Source organism: Dipodomys spectabilis, unplaced genomic scaffold (assembly GCF_019054845.1).
Source record: "Dipodomys spectabilis isolate Male_0828 unplaced genomic scaffold, ASM1905484v1 ptg000002l, whole genome shotgun sequence".
Classification (NCBI taxonomy): Eukaryota; Metazoa; Chordata; class Mammalia; order Rodentia; family Heteromyidae; genus Dipodomys; species Dipodomys spectabilis.
The window spans coordinates 10,949,931-10,971,830 of record NW_024870679.1 but is presented as its reverse complement, the minus strand read 5'-3'; the positions used below and the strand labels follow the sequence as shown (position 1 = coordinate 10,971,830).

Below are 21,900 nucleotides of genomic sequence, written 5' to 3'. Positions count from 1 at the left end.
TTAGTTGTATTCTGCCTAAAGTGCAAGAATCGACAATTCTATATACATATATATATATATACACATATATATTTATATACTTGCTTCATCCTTCTTTGCTGGGTTCCAAGTGGAGGGAGACAAAACTATTCATTTCCCTTCTCGCCTCTTTATTTTTAAGCCATTCTTTGTTAGTGCTCTGCTAGGGTTCAGACCTATCTGGAACATGTAAGTGTCTCTCTTTCAGCCCTGGAGAGTTTGAGCGTAATTGTAATTATTGTGTGTTTTTTTTTTCTTTGTAATTCCTTTTTGTTCCATAGGAGCAACTCATTCGACGTTGGCGTTCTGCTAATTCTCCCCAAAGAGTTCAAGCCCTCCAGAAGCCAAAATGGGACACAGTAAACAGATTCGAATCTTACTACTGAACGAAATGGAAAAGCTGGAGAAGACCCTCTTCAGGCTTGAACAAGGTCAGTCGCAAATCCTTAGCTCATTTGTGTCTTAAATTTTATTTTAATCCTTCGATGGACAATTACATTTTTTTTTTTTTTACGTAGGCATGGGGTGATAAGAATATGTGCTTAACATGTGTGAGGACCTGAATTAAATCCCCAAACCAGTACCAAAAACAATCAACAGCGCTTTTGTAAAAAGTTACATAAAAGTTCCTAGGCTCTTTCTAAAACTTGATTTGTGCCAAGACAGTGCTGTGTTCCACAAGTATTACTAATAAAGACTGATTTTAGTTAAACATACTTTCTGTCGTGTTAGAACAAAGATAAAATATAATTCACTTTTCTTTGAGTACTAACTACCTCTGAAGATGGAACCTGCCCTGGGTGCTGGTGGCTCACTCCTGTAATCCTAGCTACTTAGGATGAGATCTGTAACTATAGTTCAAAGCCAGCCAAAGCAGGAACATCCATGAGACTCTTACCTCCAGTTAACCACCAAAAAAGCCAGAAGTGGAGCTGTCACTCAAGTGATACAGTCTTAACTTTTGAGTGAAAAAGCCGAGAGACAGTGCACAGGCCCTGAGTTCAAGGCCCAGTGCCAACACACACATACATGCAAAATCACACACAAAAAGACAAAAGCTGCAGGCTAGGGGATATAGCTAAGTGGTAGAACATCTGCACAGTCAAAGCCTGAATTTCACCCCCACTGGGAGAAAAAAAAAAGCCAAAGCTAGGAATCACATATGTAGTCAGGAGACTGGCCATTTTATGTAAAATTAAATGTATCAATACTTAGTAACATACCTTATATTTTGTTTTAAATATATATGTACTGACTTTTATAGCACGTTTTTTTCTTACTGAACCCATGAATTCATAAAAAAAAGAGATTACAGCAACCAATATAGCAAGCTGTTGTTTATTTTACTAAACGCCTCTCCAGGAGAAGGTTCAAGCTGTAAACATTTTCTTGCCAAATAAGAGATACAAAAAGCTGATCAAGTTATGTTGAAATATATTTGAGCTGTGAAATGTCACATGGGACTGAGGGATGTAGTTCAGTAGTAAAGGATAAAGCCCTAGGCTCAGTCCCTAGCACCACAACTGAAATAAAATAAAAGAGCCAACTGTATTCTTTTTTTTTTTTTTTTTTTTCTGGTTGTGGGGCTTGAACTCTGGGTTTGGGCACTGTCCCTGAACTCTTCAGCTCAAGGCAAGCACTCTACCACTTGAGCCACAGTGCCACTTCCAGTTTTCTAGTGGTTTATTGGAGATAAGATTCTCATGGACTTTCCTGCCCAGGCTGGCTTTGAACCGTGATCCTCAGATCTCAGCCTCCTTAGTAGCTCAGATTACAGGCGTGAGCCACCAGCGCCCGGCTCCAACTGTATTCTTATAAGACAAATTAGTAGATGCTTTATATTCTTAGACTTTGTCATTTTCAGTGCTATAAAATATTTCACACTTATGTGAATGTAACTTGTGAAATAAAAGTTTAATATTTGAAAAGCAAAATGAAGTTCCCCTTAGGGGTGTACCAAATGAATATTGCTAAACATTTTGAAGAAAAGTTTTTTTTTTATTTCTTTAATGTTTTAAAAGTTAATTTTTTTTGGTGGGGGTACTATTCCTGGGGCTTGACCTCAGGGCTTGGACACTATCTCTAACTTTTTTAGGGGGCTGAAGGCCAGAGTGGCATTTTGCTGGTTAATTTGGAGATAAAAGTTTCATGGACTTTACTGCCTGGGCTGGCTTTGAACCATAATACTCAGGTCTCAGCCTCCTGAGTAGCCAGTAGGATTATAGGTGTGAGCCACCGGTCCCTAGCTAAAGTTAAATTTTAAAAGAAATTTCAGCCATCTAATCTAATGTGTTATCACTAATTCATCTCTTCCTCTTCTACCTTGGGCATATAAGATCACTCAGTATTTGTTCCATTTTTGGCTTTCCTGACTTTGCACTTTCCTGGTTCTGATTTTTTTCCCACCTATCTTGAGTATTCCAGTCAGCTTACTGTTTCTCACTGGGCTCTCTTGGCACTTTAATTCATTGTGAGTATCTGCTAGGAATTCTTTTTCTTACTCTTAGAGAATCATGCCTTCTCCTGGCTTCAGTTGTCGCCTCTATGCCAAGGACTAAAAAACAGAACAACAAACCAAAAAACCCCAAGGGCTCTGAACTTCACCTTCTTTTTGAAGCTTTTGAATAGTTTAATGACATGAGTGAGGAACCAGCATTTTCCTGACTCTACTGTTAACAGATTGGGGTATATAGCATTAATTCTGAAGATTAACTTTTTTTTTTTTAACTTGAAAGTATTCTGCTCTTCCATAACTTTAATTTTGAGGCTCAAATGAACAATAAATACATGGCTTTCTAGTGATAAAACCTTCATTATAAGACATTGATTCACAGATCATTCTGACTTCTTGTCCCACCCTGCATCTTTGCTTCCATTTGACACTGTACCATAGAATGGCCTTGGCTTAGCTCTATTTGATTATGCTTGAATCCACCAAGTTCAAACCAGACTAGCTGGGTGTTTGTGGCTCATGCCTATAATCCTAGCTACTCAGGAGGCTGAGATGGGAGGATCTCAGTTCAAAGCCAGCCTTGGCAGGAACATCCCCATAAGATTCTTATTCTGGGGCTGGGAAAGTGCTCAGTGGTAGAGTGCTTGCCTTGCATACATGAGACCCTGGGTTCAATTCCTCAGCACCATATAAGCAGAAAAAGCCGGAAGTGGTGCTGTGGCTCAAGTGGTAGAGTACTAGTCTTGAGCTAAACAGCTGAAGAACAGTGCCCAGGCCCAGAGTTCAGGCCCCATTACCGACCCCCCCCCCCCAAAAAAAAAAAAAAAGACTCTTATCTCCAAGTAACCACCAGAAAAACAGAAGGAACACTGTGGGTCAAGTGGTAAAGTGCTAGCTTTGAGCTGGAAAGCTTAGGGACAGCACCCAGGCACAGAGTTCAAGCTCCATGACTTACAAAACGAACAAATAAAACCATTCTAAGCTTCCTGTTTATTTTAGTGATGACTCTATTTTCATTGTTTCCTAATCTAGAGATTTACTTTCTTTCTTTTTTTTTTTTTTTTGTCAGTGGTAGAGTTTGAACTCTGGGCCTGAACACAGTTCCTGAGCTCTTTAGCTCAAGGCTAGTAATTTACCACTTTGCGCCACATTCAGTTTTCTGGAGGTTAATTGGAGATAAGAGTCTCACAGATTTAACTGCTCCAGACTGCAACTTAACTGCCTGGACTGGCTTTGAGCTGTGATCCTCAGAGCTTTGAGCTGTAATCCTCAGATCTTAGCCTCCTGAGTAACTAGGATTACAGGCCTGAGCCAACCAGCACCCAGCTTAGAGCTGTACTTCTTTTGTGCTTTCTTCTCTCTTTTTTTTTTTGGGTTCGGTCATGGGTCCTGAATTCTGGGCTTGGGCGCTGTCCCTCAGCTCTTCAGCTCAAGGCTAGCGCTCTACCACTTGAGCCGCAGCGCCATTCCGGCTTTTTTTTCTGCTTATGTGGTGCTGAGGAATCGAACCCAGGGCCTCATGCATGCAAGGCAAGCGCTCTACCACTGAGCCACCTTCCCAGCCCCTGTGCTTTCTTCTCTTTGTCATCTGTTTCTAAACTCTATAATTTTCTCCTGTGTATTTCTTGTCTCTTCTGTATGATTAAACATAGGCGCCCAAATAATTTTTTATACAATTTCTTTCCCTTTTATTGTTTGCTATCTATAAAAATGTATTTCACATGTCTGCTTGGCTTTCAAGACATTCTGTAATAGGTCTCCAACATCCCTAGCCAAGATTGAATCTCATTGCTCTTTAGTGTCTTAACATCTTTATACTTTAGTTCCCTTATTCATTCCTGCTAATTCCTTCCATGCTAGGCTTTCTCATAGCCATCCTCACTCATACCCACCCCACTCTGAGATTCTTCAGTATTTGTTAAATCCCTTTATTGTCATTCTGTGAGTGTTCAACTTCCAGCTGAAATTCCTTGGTGAAGTCTCTCCTTCCTTTTCATTATCCCCTTTCTTTGATTTCCATTGAGCACTGAACAAAAACGATGAAGTACTGAACAATGAAGCAGAGTCTAAAGCTTGTTAGTCCTACTGTGTCCAACTATAGTTTAAGATCTCTGAATACAAGGACAGTCCTATCTTACACCTAGTACCATATGCACCAGTTAGTCTATCTTTGTTGATGGGCTTCTAAAACTCTAAAACTAGTTAAAAGCTAGTTAAATACTCCTAAAACTAGTTAGACTAGCCAAAATTGTAAATTCATCTAAGCTGTTTGAAACTGAAAGGTTTATGAAGATTTCATATGCTTGAATCTAACATTGGCTAAAGCAATAAATCCATCCAAATGCTATAAAGAGGGCAGTGCCACTTTTTTTTATAGTATCGAAGTGATCATATTAGAAGGTAATTTGTAATTATTTAAAATAGGTACATATATAAATTATATATTATTTTGGAATAAGTTATAATGAATTGAAAAGCGAGGACATTGAGACAGTAAATTATTGAATATGCTCATTTAAAATGAGCCAAGTACTATTAGCTCACGCCTGTAATCCTAGCCACTCAGGAGCCTGTAATTTGAGGATTGCAGTTCAAAGCCAGCCCAGTCAGACAAATCAATGAGACTTTAGAATCTCCAATGAACCAGCAAAAAGCAGGAAAGGGAGATGTGGCTCAAGTGATAAAGTGCCAGCTTTCAGTGAAAAAGCCAAGCAAGAAGTCGAGTCCCTGAGTTCAAGCCCCAGTAGTGGCACACACGTGCATGCACATCAGATTAATGATAAGTAATGATATCAGAGTTGAAAAATGGGACATAATTCATAGGAATTAGTGATCAGTTAAATGTGAAGAAAGATAGTAGTTTTTGGTTCTTCATATTTAATTGACCACTAACTCTTCCTTTTCTTTTCCTTTTTTTCCTAAGAAAGAATTCTTCATCATTTTCAAGAGTATTATCTCTAGAATTTTCTAATTCAGTAAGTAGAAGACTGGATATTTTTTCCTAGCAAAGTCAGTGTCTTTTTTTTTCCAGTCTTCTGTATCTCATTAAGTGCCAGAATAATGGACAGAATCTGTATTCATAAAGTTTAGAATTCTTCAGTCTTTCACAGGTGAGTCAGACTTGCAGTTTTTAAATAAAGTATTTTCCTTGACTAAGAGTCTGAGTTTCTATAAATTGAGTAGTGAGAAGAATTTTAGTTTACAGTAATAATCACTCATCTGACCAGTTGTCTACAAGAAGTTCTGCTAATCCACGTACAGTACTCCTAGTGTTAGCTTGAGGAATGAGATAGCCACACTATGTACTGCTATGACCTAAGCTAATTTTAGCAGACTAACTGGCTAATTGTAGAATCTTACATACTCTAGATGTTCTGACATTTTATTCACTGTATGTAAAATTTAAATTCAAATTCCTGTGAACTAAATTAGAGATCTAAAGTGATCTTGTACATACTGGAAATGAAGATAGGAAATATAGAGTGTTTTTATATTGTTTTCAGTTTTAAATAATTCAGTTTGGCCACTGTATGAATTGATATTGATGCTTATGGCAGATATATTAAAAAAACAAGAGCGAACTTTGTGAGTGGTAGAGTGGAGGTGTAGATGCGGAATCCGACAGATGCTTGGATGTCATGCTTGCACCTTTACCTAAGCCAAGTTAAGTAGGGACACAAGTTACATTAAATAGGAGGCTGGGGGCATAGATCAACGAGAGCATACTTGTTTAGCCTGCACAAGGCCCTGTGTTGGAACCCCAGTCCCACAAAAATATAAACATTTAAAAAATCTAAAACCTTGTAACCAGAGAAAGAGTAACCACATACATCTCTTTTACTTCTTTGAAACTGCCACCCTTAAAAGTTGAGTGGGAAAGTGCTTTTGGAGATTTGCCCTTCAAGATTTGTCCTTTCTCAGGAGTAACAACGAGCCTTCCATACTATGATACTCAAAAAACGCTGTCAGAAAAATAAAACACACTTCATTTTACTCTTTGAAGTAAAGGGGAAATGACAGCATGACTTGCTTCTTTAAAGGAAACTGGTGCTGCCAGAACAGAGTTTGGCATAGTTTTTGTTTGTTTATAAGATTTTACAGGGAAGATTTTTGGAGATTCTGTAGGCCATCCACTATTGTTGCTAGTTGCCATTGTCACAGCATGAATTGTCATTGCAGCATGAATTCAGGAGTGTTCCAACAAAAGCTTGTTTGCAGCATCCGCTTTCATCTGGATATAGTTTCCTTTGCAAAAGCATTTTGAATGTATATTTTTATTATTATATGAATTTATATCCAAATAAATCAAATCACCTTAGAAAGATAGTAACAACATTCTAATCTAAAGGTTTCTGTTGGTTTGGAAATAATTGGTTTAATGTATACATATAAAACATCTTTGTAGCTTGTTTAAAAACAACTCAAGAAAAGTAGAAATTTACTAGTTACACTTCAGCCAAAAGTCTTTATATAATTGAATGAGATTGAAAAATTCATATTATGAGTTAGTAAACATACCAAAAATTACTTTAATTTGGACTTGGTTATCCTTATGTGGTATTTTTGTATTTTTGAGACTTTTAAAATCAATTATCAGAAAAAACAGAACTTGGAATCTTTGAATCACTTTGTTGGAAAATATTAAATCAAAACAACTTAAAAAAATAATGGAATTAGGGTTTGGAGGCATGGTTGAGTTGGGAGACTGCTAGTTAATGAGCAAAAGTGTCAGGTACTGAGTTGAAGTCCTAGTCACAGAACAAAAGAAAAATTTATTTAATTGCATTGTTTTCACTGACAGTATTAGGATTAACTTTTAATGAGAGCTAAAAGACTTTTTCTAGTTATTAATAAATACAAATAGTTGTTAAAATATAGTCTATTTCATTTAAACCTTATCACTTTAGTTTATTTTGGTGTCTCATGGTTCACATAGTCTATTATAGATATATATTCAATTTTGGGATTGTCATTTCTTTCTAAAGCTAAGGCCAGTTGACCCAAATACTGTTTTAGAGATTTTATGTGTTTAACCTTTGTACAAGTTCTTTGAGTTCTTGTGCAATTATAAAAGCAACGTTTGTATAAACTGAACAGACACAGGTTGTTTAAATATCAATCAGATCGTCTCTGATATTTGTACATGTTCAAAATATTACCATTATTCCTAGTAATAAATTTAACTGTGTTTGTAAAGATGTAGGTATTTATGATTTGGTTAGTCACTATGTTATCTCATTTTTAATTATGCAGTTGTTTTTCAATCTATCTCAACATAATATAGCTCAAATATAACAGTTTGTTTTCCCAATGGTACCCAAAAAGCAAGTAAAAGTTAATGTGCTTAATTTAAGCGATCAAGTAACATTTTTAGATTTGTAGGAAGGTGGTATTATCAGAAAAATGAATAATCATCTACAGTACAGTATTGGTCTCTGTGCGTGTTGTGCAAAAGCAATTTGTCCTCAGCATGGGTCTCCTTGAAACTGTATACCCATGGATACCAAGGGTCTACTGTATTTCAGCTTGTAGCTATACTGTATTTGTGCTTATTCTCAATTATGAGAGATCAGGTGTCATCATTTTATTTAGTTGTCATAAATGTGATGGTAAAATCCATCTATTCTTTTTTTTTTTTTTGGTCTGGTTGTGGGGCCTGAACTCTGGGCCTCCCTCAGCTCTTCAGCTCAAGGCTAGCGCTCTACCACTTGAGCCACAGCACCACTTCCAGCTTTTTTCTTTTTGCTTATGTGGTGCTGAGGAATCGAACCCAGCGCCTCAGGCATGCAAGGCAAGCGCTCTACCACTGAGCCACCTTCCCAGCCCCATCTATTCTTTATATCTAATTTATATTTAAGTGACTGGTTTTATTTCCATAATAAATATTCATATATAAACTAGGTTAAAAATATATGCACACACGCACGCGCCCACACACAAACACCATTTTTCCTTTTTTTTTTTTTTGTCAGTCATGGGGTTTGGACTCTGGGCCTGGGAGCTGTCCCTTAGCTCTTCAGCTGAACGGGAGCACTCTATCACTTGAGCCACAGCGCCACTTCTGCTTTTCTGAGTGGTTTATTGGAGATAAGAGTCTCACAGAGTTTCCTGCCCTGGCTGGCTTTCAACCATGATCCTCAGATCTCAGCCTCCTGAGTAGCTAGGATTACAGGCATGGCCACCGGTGCCCGGCCATTTTTCCTTCTTTTTTTTTTCCAGGACTGAGGTTGAATTCAAGGTCTTAAGCTTTCTAGGCAGGTGCTCTATCACTACTACCACACCTGTAGCTCTTTTCTGCCTTAGTTATACTTCAGACATGGTCCTCTGTTTCTGCTCAGACCTCAGCCATGATCCTTCTATCTACATCCTTCCATATAGCCAGGATGACAGACCCATACCACAGCCTTAGCTTATTGATTGAGATCACGGTCTTGATAACTTTTTCCTTGAGCTGGCTTTCAACTGTGACCCTCCTGGGTGCTGCTCCCTGAGTGGCTGAAAAACATTAACAATATATTAATGTTAAATTGATTTATAGAAGATAATGTGCATGTAGTTGCATGGAAAAGAAATTCTTTTGCAGTAGTATGAAATGTGAGCCCCTCTGGTAGTATGAAATGTGAGCCTCTGGATTTTTGTAAAGCTATTTAATAATTTCATTTGATGTTTTATTTCTTGTTAAACCTATTTACTATGAAGAAATTTACATCCACATTTTGGTCCAATTCAGAAATGTAGCTAACAGTACTTATCACTGTATAATAGCTTTCCCCAGGAATGTTAGAACTTCTGTGAGAATTATTCATATTGCAGTATGAAAACAAACCATTTATATTTACCTTGGTGATTACTGAAGAATCCAGCAGTCTTCTAATGCCTTTTGTTCACAGAGCATCTTATCTGCTTAATAATTAATACTGTGATGTGGAAGAATTTGCTACCTGTCAAATATCCTTTTGAGGATTTAATTATAAAATAACAATTTTAAACTGGAACATATCTAAATGCCCCCAATTGCAGAATTTGCCTTGAGTAAAACTGATTTTGTGTGTGTGTGTGTGTGTGTGTGTGTGTGTGTGTGTGTGTGTGTGTGTGTCTGTCTGTCTGTCTGTCTGTCTTCCTGGGGTTTGAACTCAGGTCCTGGGCACTGGCCCTGTGCTTTTTGTGCTCAAGGGTAGCACTCTACCACTTGAGCCACAGCTCCACTTCTGGCCATTTTTTTCCTTTTTTTTTTTGGTAGTTAATTGTAGATAAGAGCCTCATGGGCTTTTCTGCCCCGACTGGCTTTGAACCACAAATCCTGAGTAGCTAGGATTACAGGCATGAGCCCTTAGCACCCAGCCAAACAGACTTTTAAACTGTATTAACAGGGCTTGGAATGTGACTTAGTGGTAGAGTGCTTACCTAGCATGCATGAAGCCCTGGGTTCCATTCCTAAGTGCCACATAAACAGGAAAGCTGAAAGTGGCACCTGTGGCTCAAGTGGTAGAGTGCTAGCCTTGAGCAAAAGAAGCTCAGGGACAGTATGCAGGCCCTGAGTTCAGGCCTCAGGACTGGCAAAACAAACAAAAAAATAGTAAAATGTATAAATAAACATCCATTTTCCTGGAATTCCTCTAAGTCATATCCAGCACCACAGAAATCATTGTAGCTTTCCCCCTTGCTTATTTATAACATCCTCTTCCAGCAGTGAAAAACCTGGCTCTTCTAACCTTTGATTTGGAAGTTATTTTCACCAGATATAAAATCGAACATGACAATTTTAATCTTTTTTTTTTTGGGTCCAGTTGTGGGGCCTGAACTCTGGGCCTGTGTGTTGTCCCTCAGCTCTTCAGCTCAAGGCTAGCGCTCTACCACTTGAGCCACAGTGCCACTTCCGGCTTTTTTCTTTTTGCTTATGTGGTGCTGAGGAATCAAACCCAGGGCCTCAGGCATGCAAGGCAAGCGCTCTACCACTGAGCCACCTTCCAGCCCCAGTTTTAATCTTTTGACTGAGGCAAACCTTGTAGCTATTGCAGAGCCGGGGTCCCAGACTATTCCAGTAAAGCAAGTCACACAAAATTTTTAATTTCTCAATGCATGTAGCAGGTTTATATCCTATTCTAGTTTGGGCAGTAGAATTATGCCTTTCAAAAATGTGTGTGTCTTAATAACGAGTCTATAGCTAAAAATGTTCGTGGTCAGCTGAGACTTGAATGAATCATAACTTTCTGTCAGTGGAGGGACGGTCTTGCCTTGATGTTGATGGCTGTTGATGGATCAGGGTTGAGGTTGCTGAAGATTGGGGTGACTGGCAATTTCTTGAAATAAGACATTAATGAAGTTTTCTGTACAAATTTACTTCCTTTCACAAAAGATTTCTCTGTAGTCTGTGATGCTATTTGACAGCATTTAACCCATTGTGGAACTTCTTTCCAACTAAGAGTCAATCCTTTCAAACCCTGGTGCTGCTTTGTCAACAAATTTGTGTACGTGTGTTTGTACACTAATATTGGGGCTTGAACTCAGGGCCAGGGTGCTTTTAGCTTTTTGGCTCAAGGCTAGAAGTCTCTCATTTGAGCCACAGGCCCCACTGCTGGATTTGGGGCAGTTAATTGGAGGTAAGAGTCTCATGGACTTTTCTGTCTGGGCTTTTTTTGAATCACAGCCCTTAGACACAAGCCTCCTGAGTAGCTAGGAATACAGGCCTGAACAACTGGCACCCAGCTATCAATAAAGTTTATGTCATATTTTAAATCCTTTGTTTCAACAATGTCACAGCATCTTCAAGATTGGAATAGATTCCATCTCAGGAATTTACTTTCTTTGCTCATCCCTTAGAAACAATTCTTCAGCCACTAAAGTTTTGTCATGATATTGTACCAATTCAGCTACATCTTTTTCAGCTTCTATTTCTAATCCTAGTTCTCTTATTGTTTCTGTCACATCTGCAGTGACCTCTCCCAACAAAGTCTTTAACCTCCCAGATTCATACCTGAGGATTGAAATTAACTTCTTCCAACTCCTATTCCTGTGGACATTTTTACTTCCTCCCATGAATAATGACTGTTCAAAAATGGTGGATCCCTTCCAGATTTTCCATTTGCTGTGCCTAGAGCTATTAGAGGAGTCACTATTAGTAGCTGCTCTAGCGTTAGAGAACATATTCTAAAATAATAAAGAACTTGCAGAATGGACTGCAGAATGGAGGTTGTGTTGTCTTTTCAGACTAGGAAATATTATTCTCATTAGAAATCTCCCCTAGCATTCTTGGATGACCAGGTACGTTGTCCATTAGCAATACTTTAAAAGGAATCTTTTTTTTCCCCCCTGAGCAGTAGGTCTCAACTGCAGACTTAAAATATTCAGTAAACTATATTGTAAGCAGTCATACAGGCTTTGTTCTATTTATAGAGCATAGTCAGAGTTGATTTTCCTTAACTCTTAAGGAGTTCTCAAAATGGTATTGAGCATTGGCTTCAATTTAAAATCACCATCTGCATTATCCCCTAATAAGAGAGGCACCCTGTCCTTTGAAGCCAGACATTGACTTCTCTAGCTATCAAAGTTCTAAATAGCAGGTCATTCCAATATTGCGCTGCTATTTCATCTGCGTTGAACGTAAGTTGTGTAGTGTACCCACTTTTATCAGTTTAGATCTGGATAGCTTACTGTAGCTTCAACCTTGGCACCTGCTGTTCAATGGAGAATTTTATGTTAGGGAGATGGCTTCGTGAACCAAGCTCTGCTAGCTTTCTCATGTCAGACTTAATGGAATTGAACAGATTTAGGCTTTGCTCTAGAGAATGCTTTCGTTCAAGGGAATATCACGGCTGATTTAATCTTCTGTCCAGATTACTAAAGCTTTCTTCATGTCAGCAATAAATGTGTTTTGCTTTCTTCTGCATGTGTTCAGAGTAGGAGCACTTCCAATTCTTTTTAAGAACTTTTTCTTTACATTCACAGCTTGACCAGGTATTTGGTGAAAGAGTCCTAGCTTTTAACTCAGTATGTTTGTTTTGATTATTTATTTTCTGATCTCAGTCTTTAACATGCCTTCCTCACTCAGCTTAATTTCTAGCTTTTGATTTAAAGTAAGACACATGCAACTCTTCCTTGTATATGAAATGTTAGTGTAGGGTCATTAATTGGCCTATCTCTATTTTCTCTCAAGAACCAGGGAGGTCAAGAAGAGAAAGAAATATGGGAAGGTTAGCTATTGCTAGAGCAGTCAAAGCACATACATTTATCGGTTAAGTTCTCTGTCTTATACGGGTATGCTTCATTGTGTCCCTCAAACAATTACAACAGAGGTCACTGATCACAGATGACTAGAAAAAATTATAATGAAAAAGCTTGAACTAAGTACTAAATATGATACATGTGCTGTTAGAAAAAATGGCATCACTAGCTCCTCCAACTGTCCCTATTCAAAAACTGAGCCAAAATAAATATTTCCTCCCTTCAAAAAAGGCATTGCCTGGGTGGTTTTCTCTGTGACTTTATATGGAACCTCAGCTCTTGGGGCACCTACAGTGTGATCCTAGTTCAGGATCTTGACTACAAGAAGCTAGGACCTTGAGAAGTAGAATGATAGTTATTCAAGTCACACTGCTACAAATTATGTTAGCAGAGCTGGGATTAGAGTTTAGATTTCTGCCTCCTAAGGTTCTTGAAATGAGTCTGTGAAGTAACCCCCTACTTTTCAGGTCCTTTCTATCCTGTTTCCTCTTTTCTAAGTGTCTGTGTGTTAACTGCCTCTTTACTGTGTGGTAAACTTCCTCTTTCTGTTTATGTTTCATTGGATGTTGGACATTGTGAATATTCTTTGATATTTCTGGGTTTAGTTTTCTTGCTTTAAAAGACTGGTGAGTTTTATTTTAGTAGCCATTTAGGTTACCTGTGGGTCATCTTAATCTTGTTGAGGCTCGTGTATAAGCTTGGATAGAAAAGATTTCTTGGCTTACCCTGGCTGCCCTTTTACTAAAGGCATGACTCTTCTAGATCTCTAAATGAATACTGTAAAGATTCAACAAGATCTTGTTTCCCTGGAGGTCAGAAATTGAATGGCTTCCAGGCCTAGGTGAATTCTGTGAATTATTCAGCTTATACCTCTCAGTAGTCAACTTTTGTTCACGTATAGCTTAGTATTAGATGGATTCAGGGTCTCCCTAAGTAAATTTCTAGAGCACTTTTACATATGTCTCTGTTGCTTTACTCTGCCCCCTACTCCAATTCAGTCTCTTTAAGCTCTTCAAATCTGTCCTTTCACCCCAGTGTATCCATCACTTCTACTCGGTGTAGAAAGTTCTCTCACTGTGACCGCTGGAGAGTCTTGGGTATCTCTGCCTAGAATCAGTTTCCAGGGAATGGACATTAAGAAACTGACAGTTTGATGACCTGGGAGTGAGAAAATCCACAGAGGCATGGTGAAAGGTTACAAAGGAGTTTTATTAGTCTGTCTGTAACTGCCTTGTCCTGGGCTACCTCAGAACCAGGAGCAGCTGCAGCTTCCAAGGGGGCAAGGTTGTTTTTTTGTTTTTTGTTTTCTCTGTTTTCCTTCTTCCTGCAGGCTTCTCTGCTCTGCACAGGCCTCTCATCTCTGCCAGGCTGCCTGGCTCTCCACTCTCCATAGGCTGCCCAGCTCTCCTCCGGCCTCTACGCCAACCCTGCTCTCCTCAGGCCTGACCAAACACCTCTCTGCTCCTCCGGGAGGCAGGTCTCTTGCAGCGTGTCTCTCTTTCTCTATCTCCCCGTTCCCCCGAAACATGCAGCCTATATGTATCAGGTGCCCTGCCCCCAACCACACAGCCCCCAGTGGCCCAGCATGCGTGGCAGTGATGACAGGACGGCACAGGGCAGGACTTCCTGCCCCTCTGATTCTCACATTCCCCACTGGTTTTTATGTCCAATCAAATCATTGATTTTTTTTTTGTTTACATCCTTCTTTTGGGCCAAATCCTAAACTCCCCCAGGGAGAAGAGGCAGGTCCAGCAGATAATAACAGGCCATTCTTTAACTTTTTTCCAAGCGGAATCTTCAGGTTGGAAGAGATGGGCTGGATCTGGGCTGGGCTGTGGTGGTTCTCCCAGCGGCTTTGATGGATTATCACACCTCCTGCTGTGCTTCCTGCAAATTTCTACATAGACTGGGTTATATTACATAGGCTTGGAAGGCTGAGGCCCCATTGGTTTTCAAGACAGTTTTAGGCAGAGGCCTGAGGCAATTTACCAAGGTGACAAATAACCAGATACAGACAGATGCAGAAGGCTTGAGCCTCCACAAGTGCATTTTCCATACTTGTTACACTTTTTACCACTGTTTTTCATGCCTCTTCCTTTAATCTTATCGTGCCTCATTTCCCAAAAAATGACTGGTTCCTTGATCTTAAAGGAGGTTGATGGGCAAAGATCATCCATCCTCTGTAACACTTCTTCAAGCTGACTCAGGAGCGCTGACCCTACTTAGCCAGGAACCCATAACCTTAGCCTATTTTACCAAGGGGTTGGTCAAGATTGGATGTCATTAAGAATACGTTACTCCAAACTGGAAATTATATAGAACATTTAAAAATCGCACAGACCTTTTGAATACCTTCACTTGGAGGAAGGCTGGATAGGGGTCACCCTGTCTTTTATCCAAGTTAGACAAGAGCACTTTACAACTGTTTACACTGCCAGGACCAGCCAAATGTCTGAAGTAGGCCCACAGCAGTCTCTTTAGCCAGACTGCTAGAGGACCAAACCAGGCCTGCAACTGCCCATGTGCCCTGCCTCTTGACTGCCACCACACAGGGAGAGGGACATAGTAGGCCTGTGATCAGGCCCAGCCGGAGGCTGGAACTTTTATTCCCCCAGAGATGTCCAAATGAGCTTCAAAAACACAGATCTACATTTAAAACTGGTACCAATTCCAAAAACAAAACAAGACAAAAACCAAAGGCTGAGTTGGAGCCTAGTGGCCTCAAGCTCATCCCTACCAGGACTCTGAGTCTGCCAAGTGGTCCTGCCACTCCCACTCAGCAAGTTGAACTCAAAGTCTGCTGAGTGAGCTTGCCATGCCAACTCAGCAAGCCAAATTCCCCATTTTATAGGATGAGAGCACTACCAGATAACGGGTGGGCTGTTCAGAACCACCCCCCCCCAACCTCAGCAGAACCAGGTGCCAGGTAGAATCCAACTAAGGCCAGACTGCCTTGGTGAGTGGTCTCCCTCAACCATGGCCTTATAGAACAGAACCTCACAGTGCCATCGCACTCTTGGAGATAGTGGATGGGTTACCTAGACTGTCCACTCCCCATTGTCTCCACTGTTCCAGACAGATCGATCCCCAGAATAAAGTAGAGAAAACATGCAAACAGAAGGCAAGACAATTTGTCTTGACTTACTAATGAAAGATTTCTGAGTGACTATAAAAAGAATTTTTATGGTATGTCTAGCATCCAGGAGTGGATCATGATGGAAAGATCATAGTCCCTGAAACATCTCAAAGGGCTCTTCCCCTGAGGGAATTTCTGTCCCTTGTTAGCCGGCCAGCCAAGGCCATCCATCAGTGGCTCCAAGGAATCCCAGTGTCAACACTGAAAGACTAAAACAAGTGGCCACAGACACCCACATGTGCCACATGACCACTCAAGGAAGCCCCAGATGGCTTCTTTTTTAAAAAAAAAATTTTAATTGTTATTATAAAGGCGATGTACACAGGGGTTATACACTTATATAAGTCAGGTGAAAAGTACTTTTTTTGTTTTTGTTTTTGGGTCCAGTCGTGGGGCCTGAACTCTGGGCCTGGGTGCTGTCCCTCAGCTCTTCAGATCAAGGCTAGCACTCTACCACTTAAGCCACAGCGCCACTTCCAGCTTTTTTCTTTTTGCTTATGTGGTGCTGAGGAATCAAACCCAGGGCCTCATGCATGTAAGGCAAGCGCTCTACCACTGAGCCACCTTCCCAGCCCCCAGATGGCTTCTGAAAGCAATCTCAGATGACATTTTGAGGAGGTCCCAGATGGCTTCTCAAGAAAGCCTCAGGAGGTGCAGGCGACATCTTATCCCAGCCTCATACTTGGGAAGTAACACTGGGTCCAGCCTTCCACTGAGTCTCCCAAGATGCAGGCCTGCCCAGCCCAGATGGCTTTTCAAGGAAACCCCAGATAACTTCTGGAAGTCCCAGATGACCTCCCAAGGAAGTCCCAGATGGCTTCTCAAGGAAGACCCAGGAGGCATGGGAGATGTCTTATCCTAGCCTCAGACTCGGGAAGTAGTGCTACATCCAGCCTTCCACTAAGTCTCCGCAGATGCAGCCCTGCCCAGACTCACCACTGGCGGGTTTCTGAATGACTCCTGTCCACATTGTTTCTCTGGAAACAGATGTTCAAGGGAGGCTCTCTCCCAAAGGCTGAGGCAGTCACGCACATGCACAAGGGATTTTCCTGAGGGGCCATGGCCCGATGCCATGCAGGTGAATTATCTCACAGGGGCCTCCAAATGTAATGACGTGGGAGCAAGACAATCCACAAAGGCACATTTAAAGGTTACAATGGTGTTTTATTATTCTACAGCTGCTTTGTCCTGAGCTACCTTAGAATGAGGAGCAGCTGCAACCTCCAAGGAGGCTTTTTTTCCCCTTTTTTCCTCCTTCCCACAGGCCTCTCTGCTCCTCACAGGCCTCTTCAGTCTCCACAGGCCTCTGCAGTACTCTCACCTCTGTGCAGTCTCCACAGGCCTCTGCCCAGGCCTTTCTGCTCTCTCAGACCTCTTCCCAGGCCTCTCTGCTCTCTGCAGGCCGCTGTGCAGGCCTCTTTGCTCCTCACAGACCTCTTCACTCTCCTCAGGCCTCTGCACAGGCCTCTTGCCTCTGTGTAGGCCTCTCTGCTCTCCATAGGCTGCCTGACTCTCCTCAGGCCTGAGGAGAGCCCAGGTACAGCTCCACTTTGGGAGGCGTGTCTCTTGAGGCATGTCTCTCTTCTCTGTCTCCCCCTTCCCTGGAACACACAGCCTATATATATTGGGTACCCCGCCCCCAAACCTTGTCTCCCCCTTCCCCCCCCCCCAGCGGCCCAGTGTGTGTGACAGTGACATCAACACGAGGCAGGACTTCCCTCCTCTTTGGTTCTCAAAACAGTTGCTGGGGGCTGGGGGCTCACACCTGTAATCCTACTAATACTAATTAACCATTTTTAACTGAAGTCCTATAATGGGTTTATTAAAATACGCTTTTTTACAGGGTTTGAACTACAGTTCCGATTGGGCCCAACTTTGCAGGGGAAAGCAGTAACTGTGTATACAAATTACCCATTTCCTGGAGAAGCATTTAATCGAGAAAAGTTCTATTCCTTGGATTGGGAAAATCCAACAGAAAGAGAAGATGATTCTGACAAGTACTGTAAACTTAACCTGCAACAGTCAGGGTCATTTCAGTATCACTTCCTCCAAGGGTAAGTCAGCTCTTTTTTTTTTAAGTATTAGATAACCTTAAGCTATATAATTTGCAAAAGTTACTACATTTCAGTGCAATTTATACAGGGCTTAGAATATAGTTCTTCTAAATTATTACGGGCTGGGAATGTGGCTTAGTGCTTGCCTAGCATGCATGAACCTGTGGGTTTGATTACTCAGTACCACATAAACAGAAAAGGTCAGAAGTAGATCTGTGGCTCAGGTAGTGGAGTGCTAGCCTTGACAGAAGAAACTCACGGACAGTGGCCAGGCCCTGAGTTCAAGCCCCAGGACTGGCAAAAAAAAAAAAAAAAGATTATTATGTAGCATTGCAGATTCAAAGATGATATAATTTTAAGAAAATATTCTTTTCCTATAATCTGATGATAGGAACCTATTAACTTGAGTGCCTTTGTAGTTATTGATAGACTTTAGTGTATTTATTTTTCATTAAAACAACAGTATTGAAAATCATCTATATTCTGTTATATAATAATTATTAGGAAAAAGATGAAAGTTTTTCCATTGTTTTGTTGCAACTTTGAAAAATGGTTTTATGTGCTTAGAAATAAACATTTTAAGCCAGTTGTTGGTGACTCACTCTTGTAACCTTAGCTACTCAGGTGGCTGAGATCTGAGGATAGAGGCTCAAAGCCAGCAGGCAGGAAACTTCGTGACATTTCTATCTCATTAAGCACCAAAAAAAAAGACAGAAGTGGAGCTGTGGCTGCATAGATGCTAGCCTTGAGAAAATGTTCAAGGAGGGGCTGGGAAGGTAGCTCAGTGGTAGAGCGCTTGCCTTGCATGCCTGAGACCCTGGGTTCGGTTCCTCAGCACTATATAAGCAAAAAGAATAAAAGCCGGAAGTGGCGCTGTGGCTCAAGTGGTAGAGCGCTAGCCTTGAGCTGAAGAGCTGAGGGCCCAGGCCCAGAGTTCAGGCCCCACGACCGGACCCAAAAAAAAAAAAAGAAAAGAAAACGTCCAAGGACAGCACCCAGGCCCTGACTTAAAGACTTAGAATCAGCCCAAAAAAGAAGGAATGAACAAATGAATGAAATGAAAAGGAAGATTTTTTTATTTTTATTTTTTATGTTGGTTGTGGGGCTTGAACTCAGCGCCTGGGAGTCGTCCCTGGGCCATTTGTGCCACTTGAGCCACAGCGCCACTTCCTGTTTTTGAGTGGTTAATTGGAGATAAGAGTCTCTTGGGGACTTTTCTTCCCTGGTCTGGCTTGGAATCGAGATCCTCAGATCTCAGCCTCCTGAGTAGCTAGGATTATAAGCGTGAGCCACCTGCGCCCCAGCTGAAGGAAGCTTTTCAAATTGGGACAATTAACTTCCGGTCCGACTTTAGATGAAGAACTTCTTTTCCTATCATTAATTAAAAGGTTTTTGTTTTTATCTTCTCAGAAACGAGAGAAGCGGTGGAGGTTACATAGTGGTGGACCCTGTTTTACGTGTTGGGGCTGACAATCACATATTGCCCCTGGACTGTGTCACTCTCCAGACCTTTTTAGCTAAGTGTTTGGGACCCTTTGATGAATGGGAAAGCAGACTTAGGGTTGCAAAAGAATCAGGTAATGTCAACTTGCTTTCTTCATTTTACAAATTATGTAATTTTCGTCTGACAGATTAATGTTATTAAAATATTTAGTAACATTAAGTAGGTAACAGCATGTGATTGTGTGTGAGAGAGAGAGAGAGAGAGAGAGAATGAGAGAGAGATTGATTTCTGAGGCTTGAATTCAGGGCTTAGTAGCTGTCTCTGAGGAGTTCTTTGTTTTTGTTTTTGTTTGCTCAAGGTTGGTGCTCTTATTGGTTGAGCCACAGCCATAGTTTTTGGTGGTTAATTAGAGATTGTAGTCCTATATTTTCCTTCCCAGGCTGGCTTCAAACTGCAATCCTCAGATCTCAGCCTCCTGATTAGCTAGGATTACAGGTGTGAGCCACTGGTGCCCGGCTTGTACTTGACTATTTTTAACCTATGAAAATGACAAATTATATAGTTCAACATAGTAAGCGGCGGAACTATAATTAAATGACTTAGTTATTATTGCTAGGATTTTACTTGACATGAAAATTAGTAGTAAAATATTAAAGTATGAAGTTAAATGCATAATCATGTATAATTTCAATTAACAAACATTGATTAGCCATTTTCCATGTGGAAGGCAAGTATTATTGAACTTTAGGAGCAGAAAATTAATGTCACTCATTTTACTTAAGTATTTTACTTTAAGTGACATTAATTTTCCATTCCTCAGTTAAATATTGAATGAAAGAATGAAAAGTTGAGTGACATAAGTATTATGAATAAATATGCATACCATGGAATATTAAAAGTAGGAAAGACATATTAATATGCTTGTTAGACAGGCACTCTACCACTTAAACCATTCCCCCAACCCTCTAGATGTACTTGAATGGGCTGTATTTTCTACATACAAAGTTACCATTCAGCAATTATAAACTGAACAATGTTTGTGATTGCTTCCAAGAACTTCTCATCATCCTTGTCTTGTAGCTGAGGACTCTAATAGATAGAATTCAGTAGATGTGCTTCAAGCCTTATGGGGCAGCTGGGCTTTGAACCCAAGTCTTTGGTTCCTTTTCCACTAGCATGTTTACTTCCTACTTATACTTAATTAATGTTTGTGCTTTGTTTAATTGTTGGTTGTTCTTGTTTGTTTTCTCTTACAGTGGCCTTTGTTTTCTCTCTTTGTAGGTTATAACATGATTCATTTCACCCCGTTACAGACTCTTGGACTATCTAGGTCATGTTACTCCTTGGCTAATCAGTTAGAATTAAATCCTGACTTTTCAAGACCTAATAAACAGTATACCTGGGATGATGTGGGACAGCTGGTACAAAAACTGAAAAGAGAGTGGAATATTCTTTGTATCACAGATGTTGTTTACAATCATACTGGTATGAGCTTCACTAATTTTTAATATTAAATTCTGTTTCTTTCTTTGATGTTTTTATTTCATTTTGCTTTATTAATTTTTTTCTTCTGTTACAAGAGATCAGACTCAGGGCCTAATAAATGCAAGGTAAGTGCTGTACCACTAAGACATATCCCCAGCTTTTGTATAACATAAATTTAAAGACACAAGCTGGGTACTGGTGGCTCATGCCTGTAATTCTAGTAAACTCAGGAAGCTGAGGATCAAAGCTCAAAGCTGGCCTGAGCAGGAAACCCATGATACTCTTATCTTCATTAATTGGTAAGAGCTTAATTCACCAAAATAGCCAGAAGTGAAGCTGTGTCTCAAGTGGTAGAGTGCTAGCCTTGAGCAAAAAAGACGAAAATGATATGCCCTTCAGTTTTAAAAATCATTTTATTGTATAGTATAAAGAAAATGGTGGCCAGGCACTGGTGGCTCACACCTTTAATCTTAGCTACTCAGGAGGCTGAGATCTGAGGATCATGATTCAAAGCCAGCCTGGGCAGGAAAGTCCATGAGACTCTTATCTCCAATAAACCACCAGAAAACTGGAAGTGGCGCTGTAGCTTAAGTGGTAGAGCGCTAGCCTTGAGCTGAAGAGCTGAGGGACAGTGTTCAGGCCCAGAGTTCAAGGCCTATGACCGACCAAAAAAAAAAAAAAGAAAGAAAATGGTGTTAGTTGAGCATATGGACAGCATAGAAGTACTTCGTATGTGATATTTAAAAAAGAGAGTGATCATAAAGACATAATCATATATTTCAGTTTGAGTATTAATACTTTCCAACTAACATACTATAGCATATATATAAAAAAATTGAAGGACTTGTCTTATTAGAGAGAAAATTATTGGTAAACTCTCAGATGTGCATTTTTAGCTCAGTATCCCTAGCACCAAAAATGAATAAAGTTAGACTATCATAGTTCCCAAAGTACATTAGCTGTATATAATTCAATAAAACTTATCAGATGTTCCCAAATGGTGATCATCAAGAAGATGATTGTTGACCAGTTAGAGCAGCTGGGCCTAGCCTGGTGATCTATATCCTTGAGCTGTCAGTGCAACCCAGTT

General features: G+C 40.3%; 1 protein-coding gene across 1 annotated transcript in view; it reads left to right on the top strand.

Moving 5' to 3' along the window:
• Positions 1-21,900, top strand: part of Agl (amylo-alpha-1, 6-glucosidase, 4-alpha-glucanotransferase) — a 65,845-nt gene that overhangs the window by 136 nt on the left and 43,809 nt on the right. Inside the window, exons 2-5 of the mRNA XM_042682993.1 lie at positions 300-449; positions 17,671-17,881; positions 19,292-19,458; positions 20,607-20,810. Coding sequence (XP_042538927.1) covers positions 368-449; positions 17,671-17,881; positions 19,292-19,458; positions 20,607-20,810 — 664 coding nt within the window. The 5' untranslated portion in view covers positions 300-367. The remainder of the gene's footprint in view (positions 1-299; positions 450-17,670; positions 17,882-19,291; positions 19,459-20,606; positions 20,811-21,900) is intronic.